The 20,152-nt window shown below is 48.0% G+C and overlaps 3 protein-coding genes across 3 annotated transcripts; all 3 read left to right on the forward strand.

Moving 5' to 3' along the window:
* The first annotated feature begins 1,336 nt into the window (after nt 1-1,336).
* On the forward strand, nt 1,337-2,854 carry LOC146569188 (cholesterol 25-hydroxylase-like protein). Its single transcript, XM_085285543.1, has 2 exons — nt 1,337-2,011; nt 2,097-2,854. Exons 1-2 carry the CDS (start codon nt 1,583-1,585, stop codon nt 2,427-2,429), a joined length of 762 nt encoding a protein of 253 aa, XP_085141669.1. The 5' UTR covers nt 1,337-1,582; the 3' UTR covers nt 2,430-2,854.
* A 6,356-nt stretch (nt 2,855-9,210) lies between these two features.
* On the forward strand, nt 9,211-10,617 carry LOC146569189 (cholesterol 25-hydroxylase-like protein). The gene is made up of 2 exons (XM_085285544.1): nt 9,211-9,774; nt 9,860-10,617. Exons 1-2 carry the CDS (start codon nt 9,346-9,348, stop codon nt 10,190-10,192), a joined length of 762 nt encoding a protein of 253 aa, XP_085141670.1. The 5' UTR covers nt 9,211-9,345; the 3' UTR covers nt 10,193-10,617.
* Nucleotides 10,618-18,009: 7,392 nt separating this feature from the next.
* Nucleotides 18,010-19,819, forward strand: LOC146569190 (cholesterol 25-hydroxylase-like protein). The gene is made up of 2 exons (XM_085285545.1): nt 18,010-18,976; nt 19,062-19,819. Exons 1-2 carry the CDS (start codon nt 18,548-18,550, stop codon nt 19,392-19,394), a joined length of 762 nt encoding a protein of 253 aa, XP_085141671.1. The 5' UTR covers nt 18,010-18,547; the 3' UTR covers nt 19,395-19,819.
* Nucleotides 19,820-20,152: the final 333 nt, after the last annotated feature.

Below are 20,152 nucleotides of genomic sequence, written 5' to 3' on the forward strand. Positions count from 1 at the left end.
TTCCTGTGTCGTTCAGTGGTGCTTTTCGGTAATCTCAGTCTCTCACTGAACGAGCTCCTGTGACTGACCAACATGTCATGGAGTGGGTGGGAGGTGTTATCCAACATTGTCTTTATCTTGGACAGCATCCGCCTCTCCGACACCACCTTGAGGGAGTCCAGCTCCATCCCCACAACATTGCTGGCCTTACGGATCAGTTTATTAAGTCTGTTGGCATCTGCGACCCTCAGCCTGCTCCCCCAGCATGCAACAGCATAGAGGATCGCACTGGCCACCACAGACTCATAGAAAATCCTCAGCATTTTCTGGCAGATGTTGAAGGACCTCAGTCGCCTCAAAAAATAGAGACGACTCTGGCCCTTCCTGTAAAGTGCTGTGGTGTTTTTAGCCCAGTCCAGTTTATTGTCAATGTGTACTCCAAGGTATTTATAGTCCTCCACAATGTCAACACTGACCCCCTGGATTGAAACAGGGGTCAAGTGAAGAGGAGCACTTTATGAATATGCCAGTAAACATTATTCCTGTCTAACGAGGTCGTAATGAGTCTTTCAGAAAGGCTTCGTGCTTTTCTCTGCACACGCAACTGTGTCTGCAGCTTTCCTCGTATTTACCTGCTGCTCGCTGCTCAGGTGTACCTTACCTGTCTGTGGCGTCTGCACACCATTTAATGAAACAGACGTTTAAATAAAGTTAATGAATGATTCCATCACAGATTCACTCATTTACTGCAGCAGAGGAACGTGAAGCACAGCTGGAACATCTGGAACAGACCCAGCTGAACAGCAGCTGTGGTTCAGAGCTCCACGTCCACACCTGAAACTCTCACGCTGCAGTGAGGCTGAAGCACCAGCAGGTGTCACCGTAGGGCTGAGTGTGAAGCTGTGACTCTTCAGCACATCTCTAACAGCGAGTCAGTGAGCATGCTCAGACCAGCACTTCCCACCATCACCGCTTCTGACACGAAGAGAAACATCAGCTCAGTCTGAGGACACCTGGTACCTCTGAGGCTCCGCCCAGCACAGGTACAGGCTGGCTGGACTTCAGTGAGGCTTCACGTTGATTCTTTCAGAGAGGAAGATGAAACTTTATTTAGAACAGCACCTCACCTCATGCACTCTCTACACCTGACCCCTTCTTCGAGCACTCACGTGTCATTAGTGCGAGGGGGTCACAGTCACCACGGTAACATTTCAACAGGAATCCTCGAGATGTTTTGGAATTCAGATTTTATTCTTCAGCTCATCTTTAATCTAAAAGAGCTGAACACGCAAGATAAGCAGAAAAACATGTTTTTAAACCTCTTTGATGATTTTAATCACCTTTGAGGAGGAACGCACCGGGGGGCGTGGCTTTGACAAACTTGTGTGAAGTCTCCCCGACAATAACACGTTCAAAGACAAGCAGCCGTTTGTGTGTGGGAGTGAGGGTTTTCCATTTTCCCTCCGGCAGTAGGAAACATCCCAATAAGGACGGCAGGGCGGGTTCTTGCTGCTGACGCTGTGTGGGCGGGGCCTGCTGCCTGATTAAATGGAGCAGTGGTGATGAAGGCGAGCAGAGCTCCGACTGTGAGACAAACTGAAGGATGGCGATGCTGCTGCAGCCTCTGTGGACCTTCGTGCTGGGACACGCCCCCCTCCTGCGCTCGCCCTTCTTCCCCGTGCTCTTCTCGCTCTGCGTCTACCTGTCCTTCTGCCTGCCCTTCCTGCTGCTGGACGCGCTGTCCACCAGGTGGGCGTGGGTGCTCAGGTACAAGCTGCAGCCTCAGAGCTCCGTCAGCTGGTCGTCGGTGCGGCGCTGCCTGGCTCTGACGCTCTACAACCACCTGGTCTTCATCTTCCCGCTCACCGTGCTGCACTGGTACCTGAGGCCGGTGCACCTGACCGAGGAGGCCCCGCCCCTTCCGCGCCTGCTGGCTCAGGTGCTCGTGTGCCTGCTGCTCTTTGACTTCCAGAGCTTCGCCTGGCACCTGCTGCACCACCGAGTGCCCTGGCTCTACCGCACCTTCCACAAGGTGAGTCCCCGAGGACGATGGCGGTGGTGACGATGTCACGCCTTTGTTCTTCCTCCACCTCACGCTCTCTCTCCTCCTCCTGCAGGTGCACCACACCTACACCTCCACCTCCGCCCTCACCGCCGAGTACTCGGGCACCTGGGAGACCCTCAGCCTGGGCCTGTTCGCTGCCGCCAACCCCCTCCTGCTGGGCTGCCACCCGCTCACCGAGCTCGCCTTCTTCGTGGTCAACATCTGGCTGTCGGTGGAGGATCACTGCGGCTACGACCTGCCGTGGGCCACGCACCGCCTGGTGCCGCTGGGGCTGTACGGCGGGGCGCGCCACCACGACCTTCACCACCTCAAGTCCAAGTGCAACTTTGCGCCGTACTTCACCCACTGGGACCGCCTGGCCGGGACGCTGCAGACGCAGGACTGAGCCGCCGTGATGGCGAGGAGCTGATGTAGAGACGTTTTCTATTTATTTATTTCTTCCTGTTTTTATTTATTATGCCACTTCTGAGCCCACCAATCACAGCGGGCTCTCCTCGACTCGCTGCTCCTCTCTGACGTAGAGACGGAGCAGTCGGAGCCACGAGAGCGCCGTGAGCCGTCGACGGCGTGAGCACGTTAACTGATACCGGACAGATGTGCCGATGAGGCAGCTGGCTGCGAGCGCGGGACAGACGAAAGTGAAACGAGGGACAGAGATAAGCTGGCGAGGAAGACGAGGAGTCGCGCCGCCGCTGAAGGAGAAGCGCGGCGTCAGAGGGAAACTGGAAAGTTTGATTCTGAACTGGGAAGTGAAAGTTTGAGCACTGAAGACAAAATGAAGCTAAAATAAAGTTTGTGAAGAGAAACACACAAGTCTGTTTCCTGTTTGTGTCCAAAACACACACACAGAGACGCACACACACACACACACACAGACGCACACAGACGCACACAGACGCACACACACAGACACACACACACACACACACAGACACACACACAGACGCACACACACAGACACACACACACAGACACACACAGACGCACACACACACACAGACACACACAGACACACACACACAGACACACACACACACAGACACACACACACAGACGCACACACACACACAGACACACACACACACAGACACACACAGACGCACACACACAGACACACACACACAGACACACACACACAGACGCACACACACACACACACACACACACACACACACAGACACACACAGACACACACACAGACACACACAGACACACACACACAGAAACACACACACAGACGCACACACACAGACACACACACACAGACACACACAGACACACACACAGACGCACACAGACGCACACAGACACACACACAGACACACACACACAGACGCACACAGACGCACACAGACGCACAGACACACACACACAGACACACACAGACGCACACACACACACAGACACACACAGACACACACACACAGACACACACACACACAGACACACACACACAGACGCACACACACAGACACACACACACAGACACACACAGACGCACCCACACACACAGACACACACACAGACACACACACACAGACACACAGACGCACACACACAGACACACACACACAGACACACACAGACGCACCCACACACACACACACAGACACACACACACAGACACACACACACACAGACACACACAGACGCACCCACACACACACACACAGACACACACACACACAGACACACACACACAGACACACACACACACAGACGCACACAGATTTGTGTGTATTGTTGTGTTGATGTCCTTCAAAGTTGATGAGTGAACGAGGTGGTAAAAGTACACGTTCTGTACTCAAGTATTAATACAAATACTCCTGTTTAAAACTACTCCATTAAAGCTGAAGTACTGAGTCTGTACTCGAGTAAAATTGAAACGTTACCTGAAGAGTACTCAGAGTACAAAGAACAGCTCTGTTTGTGCAAAGCTAACTGAACCTTGTGTTCTCTGAATGTTGTAATACAATAATATCAGCACACAGGATATAGATGAATCTACTTCCTGTTGCCTGCATGTGGAGGGTGACTCTAAAGAGGAACATGAGCTCAGTCAGGGTTACACACCACCTCCTGAATCCACCGTGTGTGTGGGGGGGGAATGTGACACTGCGATGCTCCCACACCAATCAAACTCAGTCATTTCTACTGAGAGCTGCACTACGTTTCCTTGGTGTGCAGGCTGTGATCAGCTGACCTGCTGCTCTCTGTGCTTGTACACAACAGATGTGAGCAGATGTTTGATGAGTGTCCTGGCTGATGTCTCTACACTGACATTATTCTCCTGTCTCCATCCCTGAGTGAACTTAGCTCTCTGTCTCTCCTCTCCCTGTCACACACAGCAGCTGGACTTTATCTGCAACACACTGTGAGACAAACTGCACACAACAGTTTGTGTGTTTGCTGATGTTTGTAGAGCTGCCTTGCACATTTCCCCACGTCACTGCCTTTGCGCTCGCTCCTCTTCAGTCGGGCTAGCTGGATGCTGATGTACCGCAAGCGCATCTGTAACCGGAAGGTCGCCGGTTCGATCCCCAGGCTCTCTGTCCTGGTCGTTGTGTCCTTGGGCAAGACTCTTTACCTTGCTGCCTACTGGTGTTGGCCAGAGGGGCCGATGGTGCGATATGGCAGCCTCGCTTCTGTCAGTCTGCCCCAGGGCAGCTGTGGCTACAACTGTAGCTGCCTCCACCAGTGTGTGGATGTGAGAGTGACTGAATAGTGGCATTGTAAAGCGCTTTGGCTGCCTTGTAAAGTGCTATATAAATCCAATCCATTATTATTAATCCATTAACTGCAGCTTCCAGTCCTGCAGTCGTTGCAGCGTGGTGCCGAACGTGCTCACGTTCAGCCCTGAATATGGAGATTATACAGAACAGGAGGCTGTGACGAAATATTAGCTCCCCTCGAATCAAACCAAGTTTTGAAGTAAAATGTTCCTAAAAAATAAATATTCAAGTAAAGTACAGATGCCTGAAAATTCTACTTAAGTAGAGAAACACAGTATTTGTACTGCGTTACCTCCTGCCTGTGCAGAGTGAGCATGCTCAGTCCACAGCGACGCGTCCTTCAGTTCGACACGTTCTCAGGTGCGTGTCACACCCATGCCTATGCTACAAATCACTTTATCAGGTACAGCTTGCTGGGACCGGGCTGACCCACGTTTTTCTTCGGGTCTGCTGCTTGGTGGCTGAGATTCAGCTCGGTGCTGGGAAACAAATCGCTGTGTGAGAAACGCTTTCTCTGTCGTGTCCCAACAAGTCAGCAGTTTGTGAAACCCTCAGATCAACAACCGTGTTCAGTCATCTTTCTTCCCGATTATGATGCAAACCCACAGAAGTGGTTTCACAGCCAGTGAACGTGGATCAGATCTGCTGTCCAAGTTTTAAAACGGGGATGAAAACTTTGAATTGATCAGAGTTGAAGTGATTTGAGTGAAAAGTTTTAATGGCTTTAGTGCTGAAACACGTTTGAACTGTTCTGAAAGCTGCAGTGTGCTGAGAATGAGATAAAGAGATGTGATAAACATGTGTTCGGGAGTCGGGAAGCTGGTGGAGCGAGGCCAGAAAATCCCGATGTGTGTTTCAGGATGACATGAAATCTGCGCGCAGCAGGAATCTGACGTCACTTCAGGAGAAACGCTGGTCCTTGGAAAGGCTGTGGAGCGCGTGGGAGACCGAGTGAGTCAGAGCCGCACAAACATGCTGTTATCATTTAATCTCCTCTTTGTGCTGCTGCACTTTCTGTTTCAAGCAGCGCACACACATTCATAGACTTCCTGCCCCCCCGCGCTGTGATTACAGCCTGAGACCTGGAATCTGACCAAATCCTTTTCTGACTGAGTTTCTTGGTTTTTTATTTCTGTTGCATTTTATTTGAAATTCTTGCTTCACATTTCTGAGATGAAGGAAATATTTGTAGTAAGTAAGTAAAAGTTATTTATATAGCACATTTCACAGATAAAAATCACAAAGTGCTTTACAGTAAGATCAGACATGTGTGCTGTTTTTATGGAGGCGTGTGTTTGCATGAGGGGGAGGGTCTTCATCACAGCGAGGGGAGGCTAAACCAGTGTGTGTGTGTGTGTGTGTGTGTGTGTGTGTGTGTGTCAACATTATAAGGAATGTGTGCGCGTACAGTGGTTCAGACTCACTGAGGATGATGATGACAGGCTGTGGTTCCCCTGATGATTCCTGAGAACAGTCGTCTCTTCTCATCACGGATCCAGAAAATTCTTTTACATTCAAATCTTTAATATAAGAAAATAATCCATCGTGCACAGAAACTCGGTTTATAAGACAAAAATCTCTCAAAGCTGAAAACCTGCTGCTGTTAACATCCCAGCCCTCCGTGGGAGCACATGGACATATATTTTTATCTATATATTTCTTCTACATGTATATTTTTATATTTTCTTCTGTTTTTGGACATGAATGTTCCATCTGTGTGTTTATTGCTGCCTGGCTCCTTTGCTGCTGGAACAATGGGAGCTTGTCCTCTGTGGGATTACAGTTTTTTACAGCTGCTAGGACACATGTCACAATACTTAGGTCACTTTTGCAAAACTCTTCACACAATCCACCTAACTGACCGTCAGCTTGGCAAAGCAGTTCATTTCACATTCAAAATGCACTACAACTACCAAAACACTTCATTCAGGTCTCAAATAAACTCATTCTTCCAGAACACTAGCAAAGGTTGACAGCCGACAAACACACTTTGTCACCCACAAAACAATGACCTAAAAAACACTAACAACATGTAGCATTACAGTGTTTTCTTGTGTAAAACAAGGACACATCTCTGTTTATAATTTCAATATATGTTACTGGAATGAATCAGACATCATGCAGAATTCGTTAATATTTGTTTCTGTATTTTTATTTTTTTGCACTAAGTAATCCCAAAATACAAGAATTTGTATACACACCATCCACTGATACACATACAATAGTAATGCTAATCTACTCGGTCTCCTCCATTTGGCCACAGGTTCTCATCCACATCACATCTCATGTCATCTATGGGCAACACACCTAGGAAAGAATCTTCTGGCTGCCAGAATTGAAGGAGTTGAACAATTGAAGGAGTAACACCTGTGCAGATGTTCATCTACAATGAGAATCAGCTGTGGCTGGTTAAACTGCATTTTTAGATTTAAAATATGTTTCAATAAAATATTGCTGTTGGATTTTGCTCTTTTCAAGTTTTGCATTGTGTTATTGTTTTGGCCATAAGTTTAACAGTTTTGAAAACAGTATGTAAGCACATGCAAAATGTCCTGTACGTACAAAGATTTTTGGCAGTTGTTGTGTCTGAGTGAGAAGATAATTCATGAAATTTGAGAGATGTAGTCATTGAATGCATTTTGTGCCAAAACAATGATAACTGGTCCTCAGTTTAGCCCACATAGACTTCTGTTGTGCTCACTGTGTGAGGAGTTTTGCAAACGTGACCTAAGTATTGAGACATGTGTCCTAGCATCTGTAAAAAACTGTAACAGAGGCTACGTCACCTCATCTAATGATGTGATCACAGAGCTGAACTGCAGCATTGCTACAGTTTGCTTTGCTGTATTTGTCCTCTGAATCCACTTTATGACTTCAGATGTAATTTCACTTATTAAAACAAAGAAATATTTAAGCTGAGCAACGTACATGACAGAAGGATGAGATTCAGTGTCAGTGCCACCTCTCAGACATTTAGCACACGCTTATTTCCTTCATTTATTGTGATGACAAAACAAATAGTTGTGTTTCAAACAGCTGGTTATAAAATCGGACGTTCTCGGTGTCAGGTGGCTTTTGATGAACACAACAGAAGGAAAATGAAGGAGCTGTCTTCGCTTTTTGCTGGAGTGTGCGTCAGAGTGTGTTAACCACAGTCGCTGCCACCTCCCCGGTGTTCACAAATAAACATAATAGCTGCGTTTTGTCGTCACTCGGTTCACGCTAAAACCGCTCTGCTCTCTCTTGTTTCTGGCTGTTTCGTTCCCAAAAGGCTGAAAAGTCCACGCTGTGCGTTTGAAGCGTCCCACACTCTGTAATGTCCTCGCCAGCGTTTCCGCCATAAACCACTTCCTGCTCAGAACGAAGATCTGACCTCCCAACACCATAATTAGTCTTATTTCAGTTACAGAAACTTTCAGTACTTATCTGTGAAACACTAATAACTGTTACTGTTACATTTGTGACTGCATGTGATTTAAGTTTATTCACAGCTTTACATTTAACATGTTCAGGTTTTGTCATTTTACTGATGTTTCTTGTAAATAGAGCAGATATTTCGCCACGGCGCGGCGCCCTGCAGCAGGACGGCTGCGTTACATCATCGTTACTTCCTGATGTTTCAGTGAAATGAAACTGAAATGTTTTATTGTGATTCTGGAAAAGTAAAGTTCCAAATGTTTCATCAATAAACTCAGTTTTTTATCACAATGAAGAAGGAACGCCTCCTTAATGAAGATGTTATTATTTATTATTATTTATTGCGATCAGATATAGAAAAGACTGAGAACAGCAGAAGAACCTGTGTGGCTCAAACTGGCACGATGTTTAAATCCCATCAGCTCCTGAGTCGACAGTTTGTGCAGTCAACAAATGAAGAGCCGACATCCTTACACGGACCGGAACCACCTACCGCCATTTCTCCGGTTTCTGATGCCTCGCGACGCTCGACTGACACGTGACGAGAAGAGACGGCGAGGAATGTGAGCCTTCATCATCGGAGGAAACAACCTGTCGTCATCATCCTCAGTGAGTCTGAACCACTGTAAGCTCACACATTCATTTCTCATAATGCTGACACACACACACACACACACACACACACACACACGAGTACACAAGTACACACATCCTGTACTTCAGCAGAGGTACAGACTCTCACGCACCACAAAGTTGAAGCACAGCTTCTTTAATGTTCACTTAGAGCCTCAGGTGTGTGAACCTGCACGGCTCAGGTGTGGCAGCGCGGGCTAACACCGCAGCTGTAGCTAAAGGTTGCTTCAGCCCGTGTAAACATCACACACGTGCTCAACCTGCCAACAATGGAAGCAGGTGAGCGGCTCTCACAGGGACAATCCTCAGTGCACAGTGAAAGAGCCTGCTGTGGAATGTGGAAGTGGGAGTGTGGGAGTGAGGGTTTTCCATTTTCCCTCCGGAAGTAGGAAACATCCCAATAAGGACGGCAGGGCGGGTTCTTGCTGCTGACGCTGTGTGGGCGGGGCCTGCTGCCTGATTAAATGGAGCAGTGGTGATGAAGGCGAGCAGAGCTCCGACTGTGAGACAAACTGAAGGATGGCGATGCTGCTGCAGCCTCTGTGGACCTTTGTGCTGGGACACGCCCCCCTCCTGCGCTCGCCCTTCTTCCCCGTGCTCTTCTCGCTCTGCGTCTACCTGTCCTTCTGCCTGCCCTTCCTGCTGCTGGACGCGCTGTCCACCAGGTGGGCGTGGGTGCTCAGGTACAAGCTGCAGCCTCAGAGCTCCGTCAGCTGGTCGTCGGTGCGGCGCTGCCTGGCTCTGACGCTCTACAACCACCTGGTCTTCATCTTCCCGCTCACCGTGCTGCACTGGTACCTGAGGCCGGTGCACCTGACCGAGGAGGCCCCGCCCCTTCCGCGCCTGCTGGCTCAGGTGCTCGTGTGCCTGCTGCTCTTTGACTTCCAGAGCTTCGCCTGGCACCTGCTGCACCACCGAGTGCCCTGGCTCTACCGCACCTTCCACAAGGTGAGTCCCCGAGGACGATGGCGGTGGTGACGGTGTCACGCCTTTGTTCTTCCTCCACCTCACGCTCTCTCTCCTCCTCCTGCAGGTGCACCACACCTACACCTCCACCTCCGCCCTCACCGCCGAGTACTCGGGCACCTGGGAGACCCTCAGCCTGGGCCTGTTCGCTGCCGCCAACCCCCTCCTGCTGGGCTGCCACCCGCTCACCGAGCTCGCCTTCTTCGTGGTCAACATCTGGCTGTCGGTGGAGGATCACTGCGGCTACGACCTGCCGTGGGCCACGCACCGCCTGGTGCCGCTGGGGCTGTACGGCGGGGCGCGCCACCACGACCTTCACCACCTCAAGTCCAAGTGCAACTTTGCGCCGTACTTCACCCACTGGGACCGCCTGGCCGGGACGCTGCAGACGCAGGACTGAGCCGCCGTGATGGCGAGGAGCTGATGTAGAGACGTTTTCTATTTATTTATTTCTTCCTGTTTTTATTTATTATGCCACTTCTGAGCCCACCAATCACAGCGGGCTCTCCTCGACTCGCTGCTCCTCTCTGACGTAGAGACGGAGCAGTCGGAGCCACGAGAGCGCCGTGAGCCGTCGACGGCGTGAGCACGTTAACTGATACCGGACAGATGTGCCGATGAGGCAGCTGGCTGCGAGCGCGGGACAGACGAAAGTGAAACGAGGGACAGAGATAAGCTGGCGAGGAAGACGAGGAGTCGCGCCGCCGCTGAAGGAGAAGCGCGGCGTCAGAGGGAAACTGGAAAGTTTGATTCTGAACTGGGAAGTGAAAGTTTGAGCACTGAAGACAAAATGAAGCTAAAATAAAGTTTGTGAAGAGAAACACACAAGTCTGTTTCCTGTTTGTGTCCAAAACACACACACAGAGACGCACACACACACACACACACACACACACACACACACACACACACACAGAGACACACACACACACACACACAGAGACGCACACACACACACACACACAGAGACACAGACACACACACACACACAGAGACACAGACACACACACACACACACAGACACACACACAGATGCATACACACACACACACACACACACAGATGCATACACACACACACACACACACAGACTCACACACACACACACACACACTCACACACACACACACAGATGCATACACACACACACACACACACAGATGCATACACACAGACACACACACACACACAGACACACACACACACACACACAGATGCATACACACACACACACACAGACTCACACACACACACACACACACACACACACACCTGTGTGTCTGTGAGCTTCAGCAGGAGACAGATCGTTGGTGGAGACGATCTCTGAACGTCACGATTCAAACAGCATCTGTGAACATTCAGCAGGAATAAAGTTTATTGTTAATAATCACAATTATTCAGCACGTCGTCTGCAGAGACGTCGTCATGTTGTTTAAGTAAAAATGGAGGCAGAGCCTTCAGTTTTTAGGCCCCATCTCATCTTAATGACCTTATAGTACCATACCACCCCATTAGAGCACTTTTCAGGTGTGTTGCAACAGCCCTCGAGGGCTGGAGTTTGAGACCCCTGTCCAAGAGTATTTAAAAGTAGAATGGGAGGCAGAGCCTTCAGTTTTCAGGCCCCTCTTCTGTGGAACCAGCTTCCAGTTTGGATTCAGGAGACAGACACTATCTCTACTTTCAAGATTAGGCTTCAAACTTTCCTTTTTGCTAAAGCATATAGTTAGGGCTGGACCAGGTGACCCTGGATCCTCCCTTAGTGATGCTGCAGTAGGTGTAGGCTGCCGGGGGATTCCCATGATGCACTGGGTGTTTCTTCCTCACTCACTATGTGTTAATAGACCTCTCTGCACTGAATCATATCTGTTATTTGGTCTTTAAGTGACGACGTGACGAATCCTGCTTCCGGGCCCAAAGTAGTCTGCATTTAACATGGCGTTTGTGTTTTTAACATGTTTTACAGTTTTTTCTGATTGCTTAAGCACATTTTTTGTAACTATTGGCTAATTTTGCAAAACTCTTCACACAAATAAGAAAACCTGTCACCCAATCATCAAAACATTGTAGTTCTCTTGCAAAAGCAAACACAGCTAGATTAACTCCTCACACCTTCGTAAAAATGGTGTTTCCATATCAAACAGTACACACAAGCCATCATCTACTAAGCACACAATGCGCCAACTGCACACTGATGGTATGAATACAAAACACATCTGGCTTTTGCTTTCTCTGTGCACAAGGTAGGCTATGTCAGTGTGAGCTCATACTTCTGTCATAGATCCATAAGCATAGAGGGATCCAAACTTCAAGTACTGCTGTTTATTCAAACACATCAAAATAAACACAAGTGTTTATTTCCAAGTATAAGATTATTTGCAATCGCCATAATGACTATATGGGTTACTTGGTCTGCAGTGAACATGCTTCCTCTGCCCCAGCATCTGGTCATCTAGCAATTCTGTAAAGTAACAATTTCAGTATTTTTACATCAATGGTATTGGTGTGTTTCTCATTGGCATATGGCAGTGCTACAAATCTTAGTGCGAAGTGACTGTACTCACCGATTCTCATTTCAAAATGTCCTTATGGTGCTTGCTACAGTGTAGCGGCTCGAGTTAGGCTGGACCCGTTGGCCAGCTTCCCTCAGGGTCATTCCACGGTTGATGACATGGTCCACTATTGTAGCTCTGATGTCATCAGCAATTCTATTTCTTACTCTTCCTACCCTTCCTCTCCCCCCTCCTCATCTTCCTCTCCCCCCTCCTCGTCTTCCTCTTGCTCCTCCTTGTCCTTGTCGTCCTCTTCATCCTACTTCTTCACCTCCACGTCCTCTTCCTCGGCCTCCTCTACTTCTCACTCTTTCTGCTCCCTCCATTGTACTCCGCACACACAGCTTACCTGTATTATAGTGCTTAGGCTGAGTGCAAAGTGAACTGATTATCTAAAGAAGTTTTCACATGTGAAAGTGTGCCAGACAGTTGGCAAATTAGTGTTAATGATAGCCATACATGTGTATACTTTTGCTAGGAGTGTGTTGGAAATTTGGTAATTGAGTGTTGTGCAGTGAATTCTGCCTACAGTTTTGCAAAGTGTGTGTTACAAAATTGCAAACTGAGTGCAAAGCAGTTTTTGTGCTTTTAGTTTTGCAAACTCAGTGAGTGGTTTTGCTATAAGTCTGAATAGTTTTAGAGATTGTGCTACAGGAATCACAGTTAGTGTTTAAGCATTCAGAAAAAACTGTAATGCTTTGTATCTTGTTCTATTTGATCTAAAAAGCCCCTAAAAACAGTCCGTGATCACTGCCGGCCTCCCTCGGCTTTTATTACCACTGTTCATTTTAAAGCTCAGTGTTCAAACCCTTACGATGTAACTGCAGCCCCAGCAGCAGTATATGAATGACTAACCTCGTATTGTGGATGGATTATCTCAGTTGTTCTCCTGACTGAAGTTTGGTCCGTTTACAGCATCCTGCCATGCGATTGCATTTGTCTCTAACCATCAGGAACCTTCACGTTAACTTTTATCGAGTGGAAAGAAGTTAGCGTTCATCCTCCAGCGTCACTGTTTATGCTAACATAGCTGTGTCGCTAGCGGTCACGTAGCACATCATTATATAGCAGCTAGCCCAACTTCAGTAACCCTACAAACATCACTGCTGTTTAGTTTCTGTCTTCATTTATGTTGGAAGTGATAGCAGAGCTGTACGTTTGACTTTTTCAGAAATCTCTCAGTCAGAACATGCTATATTGTATTTAGATAGAAGCTAACTCCCTGCTAACTTCTAACTCCGTTAAATGTCTTAAATTCCATTTTCATGGATGCCTGGATGTTAAACTTAATTGTTACACCTGGTAAAGCAGAACGCTGATCATTTTATTACAGATGAAAGAATTTAGACAGTTTTTAACTCTCAGTGATGCCACAGTGATCGTTTGATTTATGGACCTGCAGCAGAGTTTGAGCCCAGACACGGCTAATGACTTAAAGACCGGATTAATCTCCGTCTCTCTTCCACAGCATGTCTTTATCCTGTCTTCCTTCTCTCACCCTGACCGGTCGCAGCAGATGGCCCCGCCCCTCCCTGAGCCTGAATGAGGTGCGTGCAGAGAGCCGTCACTCAGACCTGATCTCTAAACATTGAAAGAGGATTTTTTTCAATCATATCAGGCCCTTGTTTCCCTGATATGATTCACCAATAAAGGAAGAGACAGGTAAGCGCAGGAATGTGCTGCAGCATGAGTAATCGCACTGAACCGAGCGTGCTCCTCTGTGACCTGCATGTGTGTGACTATCAGCACAGCAAAGACCTGAAGGACAGACATGCTCTTCAGGCAGTGTGTTGTATGTTACAGTGTGACGGCTAAATTCACACTCGGGTACATAAACTAAACATAATCATTAACAGTTAAAACAGCTGGCTTTTTAAAACGATCTGAATCTCATTTCTCTGATGTCAGTAGCCCTCTTGTAGATCTCTAAACTGTTATAAAGATAGTTTATACAAGAACAATGTTTCTACACACGGGAATTTGTGAGACTTGGGTTCAGTTTATTAATTACACAGGACGTCTGTAGACACACAGCTCTGCAAAGTATCTCAGAATATTTCAGATGAATAAAAACCTGTGAAAAGTTTCTGCCAATAAAAAAGCCAAGTGTAAATCTCCCTGCTGGTGAACGTTTGTCACCGAGAGATCTTTGCTCAAATAATCGTTCCCGCTAAAAAGCAGGATAAACACCTTAGTTCATAATCAGCCTCGACAGCTCAGTCTGCTTAACACAGAGCTGCAGTCAGGCTGACGGTCACAGCTGCTTCTTGTGTTTCTGCGGTTCAGCTTTGGCGGCTCTCTCTAGCTTTATGTTGAAGAAACAGCGTGAATCAGAATCAACCACCAAAAAAACAACCACTGACCAACGAAGGAAGCCGAGCGTGGAGCCCAGTATCCACCGGCTATTCAGGCATTAATGGTTGATCTGTGCCCGTCTTTGTGACGCCTCACCCCCGCAGGCTCACAGACAACAGGTGACCTGAAAACATCCTCGCACCGGATGACTCACAGCGCGACCTTCCTCAAGATGCTGCTTGAGCCAACCTATTAGAGCTCACCGTGTACACAAAGCTCCGTATCTGCAGAATACGTGGTCACAAGCAGCACTTACTGAACAACGTGGTTCATTTAGGAACCTGCAGCATCTTAACTGACAGTGACACCATTTCAAACTGACATTGAGCTTGAACCTTGTAACATCACACGCTAGCTGACGCTAGCTGACGTCAGCTTGTAACGTTACGTCAATTAAAAAATAACATTAACGTGATATTATTAAAAACGTTAACAGCCTCCATGAAACCTCGTCTCCCGCCTCAAGAAGCAAACGTCCGCGCTCAGGTGTCTTGATGTCCACCATCATTGTACTCGTCCCAACACAGAAAAGCTGCGACTGGAACATGTTTGTCCTGCACCTGCTCGGGTCGCCACCAACACTCAGACTTTCAGGCTCTGAACAGAGAGCAAAGGGTGATTTAGCATCTGTGGTGACTAACGAGGAAGCTGGACACGCCTCTCCAGAAGTGGAACGCAGCCTTCACAGATGTGACGGGAAGGCACCACGAATCATATCCCACAGCTTCACATCTGTCGGCTGCTCTCTGTTTGAGCCTGAAAGTGTTGGTATGTGACTGAACTTAAACCTACTCCGTGCCCCAAACGCTCACTAACAACCTGCTGCAAAGTTTTTCTCTGGATGAAAGTCATTTATCTGGAATACAGTGGCTTGCAAAAGTATTGGGCCCCCTTGAACTTTCCCACATTTTGTCACATTACAGCCACAAACATGAATCAATTTTGTTGGAATTCCAGGTGAAAGACCAACACAAAGTGGTGTCCACGTGAGGAGTGGACCGAAAATCATACATGATTCCAAACATGTTTTACAAATAAATAACTGCAAAGTGGGGTGTGCGTAATTATTCAGCCCCCTGAGGCGATACTTTGCAGAACCAGCTTTTGCTGCAGTTACTGTCACAGTCCGGCGAGGGCAGACTGTATGTGTTGACAAAAGGACCCAAAACGCAGACTCCAAAAACTTTAACAAAAAACAAGCCGTTTATTGAGGCTAGCAAAAAGGTACAAACAAAAGGGCATTGGTGAAACGAAACAATAACCTAAACTGGGTGAACTAAAACTAAACATGAAAAAACCTTAAACATGGTGAACTGACATAGATTCCTGAAGTTGTGACATGGATGAGCAGACGACCTGACAAAGAACGACTGAAAGCACACGGACTAAATACACACAGGAGGATAATGAGTGACTTATGTATGTATATGTATATATTGTACTATTCTTAGTTAGCGTATTGTCTGTCTTGTCTTAATGTTGGTTTATAATGGAGCACTGTAACAAAAAATAATTTCCCCCAGGGATCAATAAAGTATTCTGATTCTGATTCTGATTCTGATTCTGAATGAGGGAAGTGGGAACACATGGAGAAACAGCTGACACACATGAACATAACGACGTCACCAGGAGAGAGTAACACTAAAAACATTGAACATAGGAACACAGGACTCCTTCAAAATAAAACAGGAAATATAATGAGACGCAGACCTGACAACATAAGACACACAGACATGAAACACACGAAGGGCAAGGGAGACTTCACAGGGGTTGAAAACACAAGGGGGAGCTAATAAGCAAATGAACATAGGAAACCTACTAAGGTTAAACATACACTATAAACATCAAAAGAACTAAAACTCAAAACACTGGGTCATAAGACCCAGGATGGTGACAGTTACAGCCGACTCGAGGGAGGAAGTGAGTTATAAAAAGCTGATCGCTGGAGAGGCGCTGCTCCTATCTGATCAGATAAGGCGTGACAGGGTGGAGGTATTTACATCTGTTAATGTAAATTATAAAAATAACTTGAGTTTCAAACTACAAACTGACCCAGAGAAAACAAAATGTGCTCTTTATCACCTCCACCCACTGACACCACCCACTCACTTTCAGAGGAACTGAGCAGTCATCGGGGTCGATTCTGGTTCATTCTTCAGTGGCAGTGTTAGCGAGCGTCACACTTACTGACACACAGATATGTGTGTGTGTGGTTTCTGGGAATTTAGTGTATGTATTCTGTGGAGCTGCTCCTTCAGCCAGGATCAACAGAAACATCAGGAGCTCTGCAGACTTCCTCCAGACTCACACAGTCGTTTGTCCCTGATGTAATCTTTACTTCAGCTGCGTCATCCTCCCACACGTGCATGCAGCGCTTTACTTTAGCCACCAGGCCCACCCACACGGATTCCCCAGGGGAACTCCGAGGAACAACTCTGTGATTAGCAGAAAACTCCACATCACCAAATTCATCCCGACTTTATTTGGGAAGCTGTGAGTTAGTAGCTGAAACTTCATTTTTCTGTTTCGTTTCACAGAGAACGTGAATTTTAACAAGCAGCAGTTAGAAACACAATTTAAACTTTTGTCATCGCAAATGTTTTGATGTTGTGGTTTATTTTTAGAGGATTCGATGTTAAGACAAATGTCGAAGAGCTGCTCTGGTAAATCTCATTCTTCTATCGTTTATGTCGTTCAGAGCGTGAATATCTCTCTGTAGGTTTAATAATTATATCTGAATAAATTGGATTTAAAGGAAAAATACAGCAAATCCCACTGCAGGTCAGCACTATGATGACATCATTAAACAAAGCTGCATTTCATATTTGTAATATTAAACGTGTGCAGTGTTATTATCTTAAATCTAATTATTTATTCCAATATGATCATCGATCGTTAACTTTTATTTTTCAAAAGGTAAAGCCAAGAGCTTCCTAATGTTTTCATAGTGAAGATTAAATATATACGATTTTTAGCTTAATAATATTACATAATAATATTTGTGATTATGAATCCAGTACTGACTCCGCCTCCTGGTCCGCTGAAGACGCAGCGTCCAGGTGAACAGAGCATGCATCAGTGTTTGGACATGTTCTTATTTTAAACATGTAAATACTTGTTTATGTTATTTATCATGAAACATCTGTAAAAACACAAAAGATGAAGTTTGTAGAAACACGCAAACTTTTATAAAGCTTTACGGCACATTTGTGATGCCTCGCGACGCTCGACTGACATGTGACGAGAAGAGACGGCGAGGAATGTGAGCCTTCATCATCAGAGGAAACAACCTGTCATCATCATCCTCAGTGAGTCTGAACCACTGTAAGCTCACACATTCATTTCTCATAATGCTGACACACACACACACACACACACACACACACACACGAGTACACAAGTACACACATCCTGTACTTCAGCAGAGGTACAGACTCTCACGCACCACAAAGTTGAAGCACAGCTTCTTTAATGTTCACTTAGAGCCTCAGGTGTGTGAACCTGCACGGCTCAGGTGTGGCAGCGCGGGCTAACACCGCAGCTGTAGCTAAAGGTTGCTTCAGCCCGTGTAAACATCACACACGTGCTCAACCTGCCAACAATGGAAGCAGGTGAGCGGCTCTCACAGGGACAATCCTCAGTGCACAGTGAAAGAGCCTGCTGTGGAATGTGGAAGTGGGAGTGTGGGAGGGAGGGTTTTCCATTTTCCCTCCGGAAGTAGGAAACATCCCAATAAGGACGGCAGGGCGGGTTCTTGCTGCTGACGCTGTGTGGGCGGGGCCTGCTGCCTGATTAAATGGAGCAGTGGTGATGAAGGCGAGCAGAGCTCCGACTGTGAGACAAACTGAAGGATGGCGATGCTGCTGCAGCCTCTGTGGACCTTTGTGCTGGGACACGCCCCCCTCCTGCGCTCGCCCTTCTTCCCCGTGCTCTTCTCGCTCTGCGTCTACCTGTCCTTCTGCCTGCCCTTCCTGCTGCTGGACGCGCTGTCCACCAGGTGGGCGTGGGTGCTCAGGTACAAGCTGCAGCCTCAGAGCTCCGTCAGCTGGTCGTCGGTGCGGCGCTGCCTGGCTCTGACGCTCTACAACCACCTGGTCTTCATCTTCCCGCTCACCGTGCTGCACTGGTACCTGAGGCCGGTGCACCTGACCGAGGAGGCCCCGCCCCTTCCGCACCTGCTGGCTCAGGTGCTCGTGTGCCTGCTGCTCTTTGACTTCCAGAGCTTCGCCTGGCACCTGCTGCACCACCGAGTGCCCTGGCTCTACCGCACCTTCCACAAGGTGAGTCCCCGAGGACGATGGCGGTGGTGACGGTGTCACGCCTTTGTTCTTCCTCCACCTCACGCTCTCTCTCCTCCTCCTGCAGGTGCACCACACCTACACCTCCACCTCCGCCCTCACCGCCGAGTACTCGGGCACCTGGGAGACCCTCAGCCTGGGCCTGTTCGCTGCCGCCAACCCCCTCCTGCTGGGCTGCCACCCGCTCACCGAGCTCGCCTTCTTCGTGGTCAACATCTGGCTGTCGGTGGAGGATCACTGCGGCTACGACCTGCCGTGGGCCACGCACCGCCTGGTGCCGCTGGGGCTGTACGGCGGGGCGCGCCACCACGACCTTCACCACCTCAAGTCCAAGTGCAACTTTGCGCCGTACTTCACCCACTGGGACCGCCTGGCCGGGACGCTGCAGACGCAGGACTGAGCCGCCGTGATGGCGAGGAGCTGATGTAGAGACGTTTTCTATTTATTTATTTCTTCCTGTTTTTATTTATTATGCCACTTCTGAGCCCACCAATCACAGCGGGCTCTCCTCGACTCGCTGCTCCTCTCTGACGTAGAGACGGAGCAGTCGGAGCCACGAGAGCGCCGTGAGCCGTCGACGGCGTGAGCACGTTAACTGATACCGGACAGATGTGCCGATGAGGCAGCTGGCTGCGAGCGCGGGACAGACGAAAGTGAAACGAGGGACAGAGATAAGCTGGCGAGGAAGACGAGGAGTCGCGCCGCCGCTGAAGGAGAAGCGCGGCGTCAGAGGGAAACTGGAAAGTTTGATTCTGAACTGGGAAGTGAAAGTTTGAGCACTGAAGACAAAATGAAGCTAAAATAAAGTTTGTGAAGAGAAACACACAAGTCTGTTTCCTGTTTGTGTCCAAAACACACACACACAGACACACAGACACACACACACACACACACACACACAGACACAGACACACACACACAGACACACAGACACACACACACACACACAGACACAGACACACACACACAGACACACACAGATGCACACACAGACAGACACACACACACACACAGATGCACACACAGACAGACACACACACACACACAGACGCACACACAGACACACACACACACAGACACACACACACACAGACACACACACACACAGAGACGCACAGAGACACACAGATGCATACACACACACACACACACACACAC

Source organism: Mchenga conophoros, linkage group LG8 (assembly GCF_057382185.1).
Source record: "Mchenga conophoros isolate Kocher_MC1m ecotype Shallow Benthic linkage group LG8, M_conophoros_male_GT1.1, whole genome shotgun sequence".
In the NCBI taxonomy this organism is placed as follows: Eukaryota; Metazoa; Chordata; class Actinopteri; order Cichliformes; family Cichlidae; genus Mchenga; species Mchenga conophoros.

Coding starts and splice junctions, on each gene's coding strand:
- LOC146569190 (XM_085285545.1), top strand. CDS start 18,548: ATGGCGATGCTGCTGCAGCCTCTGTGGACCTTTGTGCTGGGACACGCC. Junction 18,977..19,061: donor TCTACCGCACCTTCCACAAG/GTGAGTCCCCGA, acceptor CTCCTCCTGCAG/GTGCACCACACCTACACCTC.
- LOC146569189 (XM_085285544.1), top strand. CDS start 9,346: ATGGCGATGCTGCTGCAGCCTCTGTGGACCTTTGTGCTGGGACACGCC. Junction 9,775..9,859: donor TCTACCGCACCTTCCACAAG/GTGAGTCCCCGA, acceptor CTCCTCCTGCAG/GTGCACCACACCTACACCTC.
- LOC146569188 (XM_085285543.1), top strand. CDS start 1,583: ATGGCGATGCTGCTGCAGCCTCTGTGGACCTTCGTGCTGGGACACGCC. Junction 2,012..2,096: donor TCTACCGCACCTTCCACAAG/GTGAGTCCCCGA, acceptor CTCCTCCTGCAG/GTGCACCACACCTACACCTC.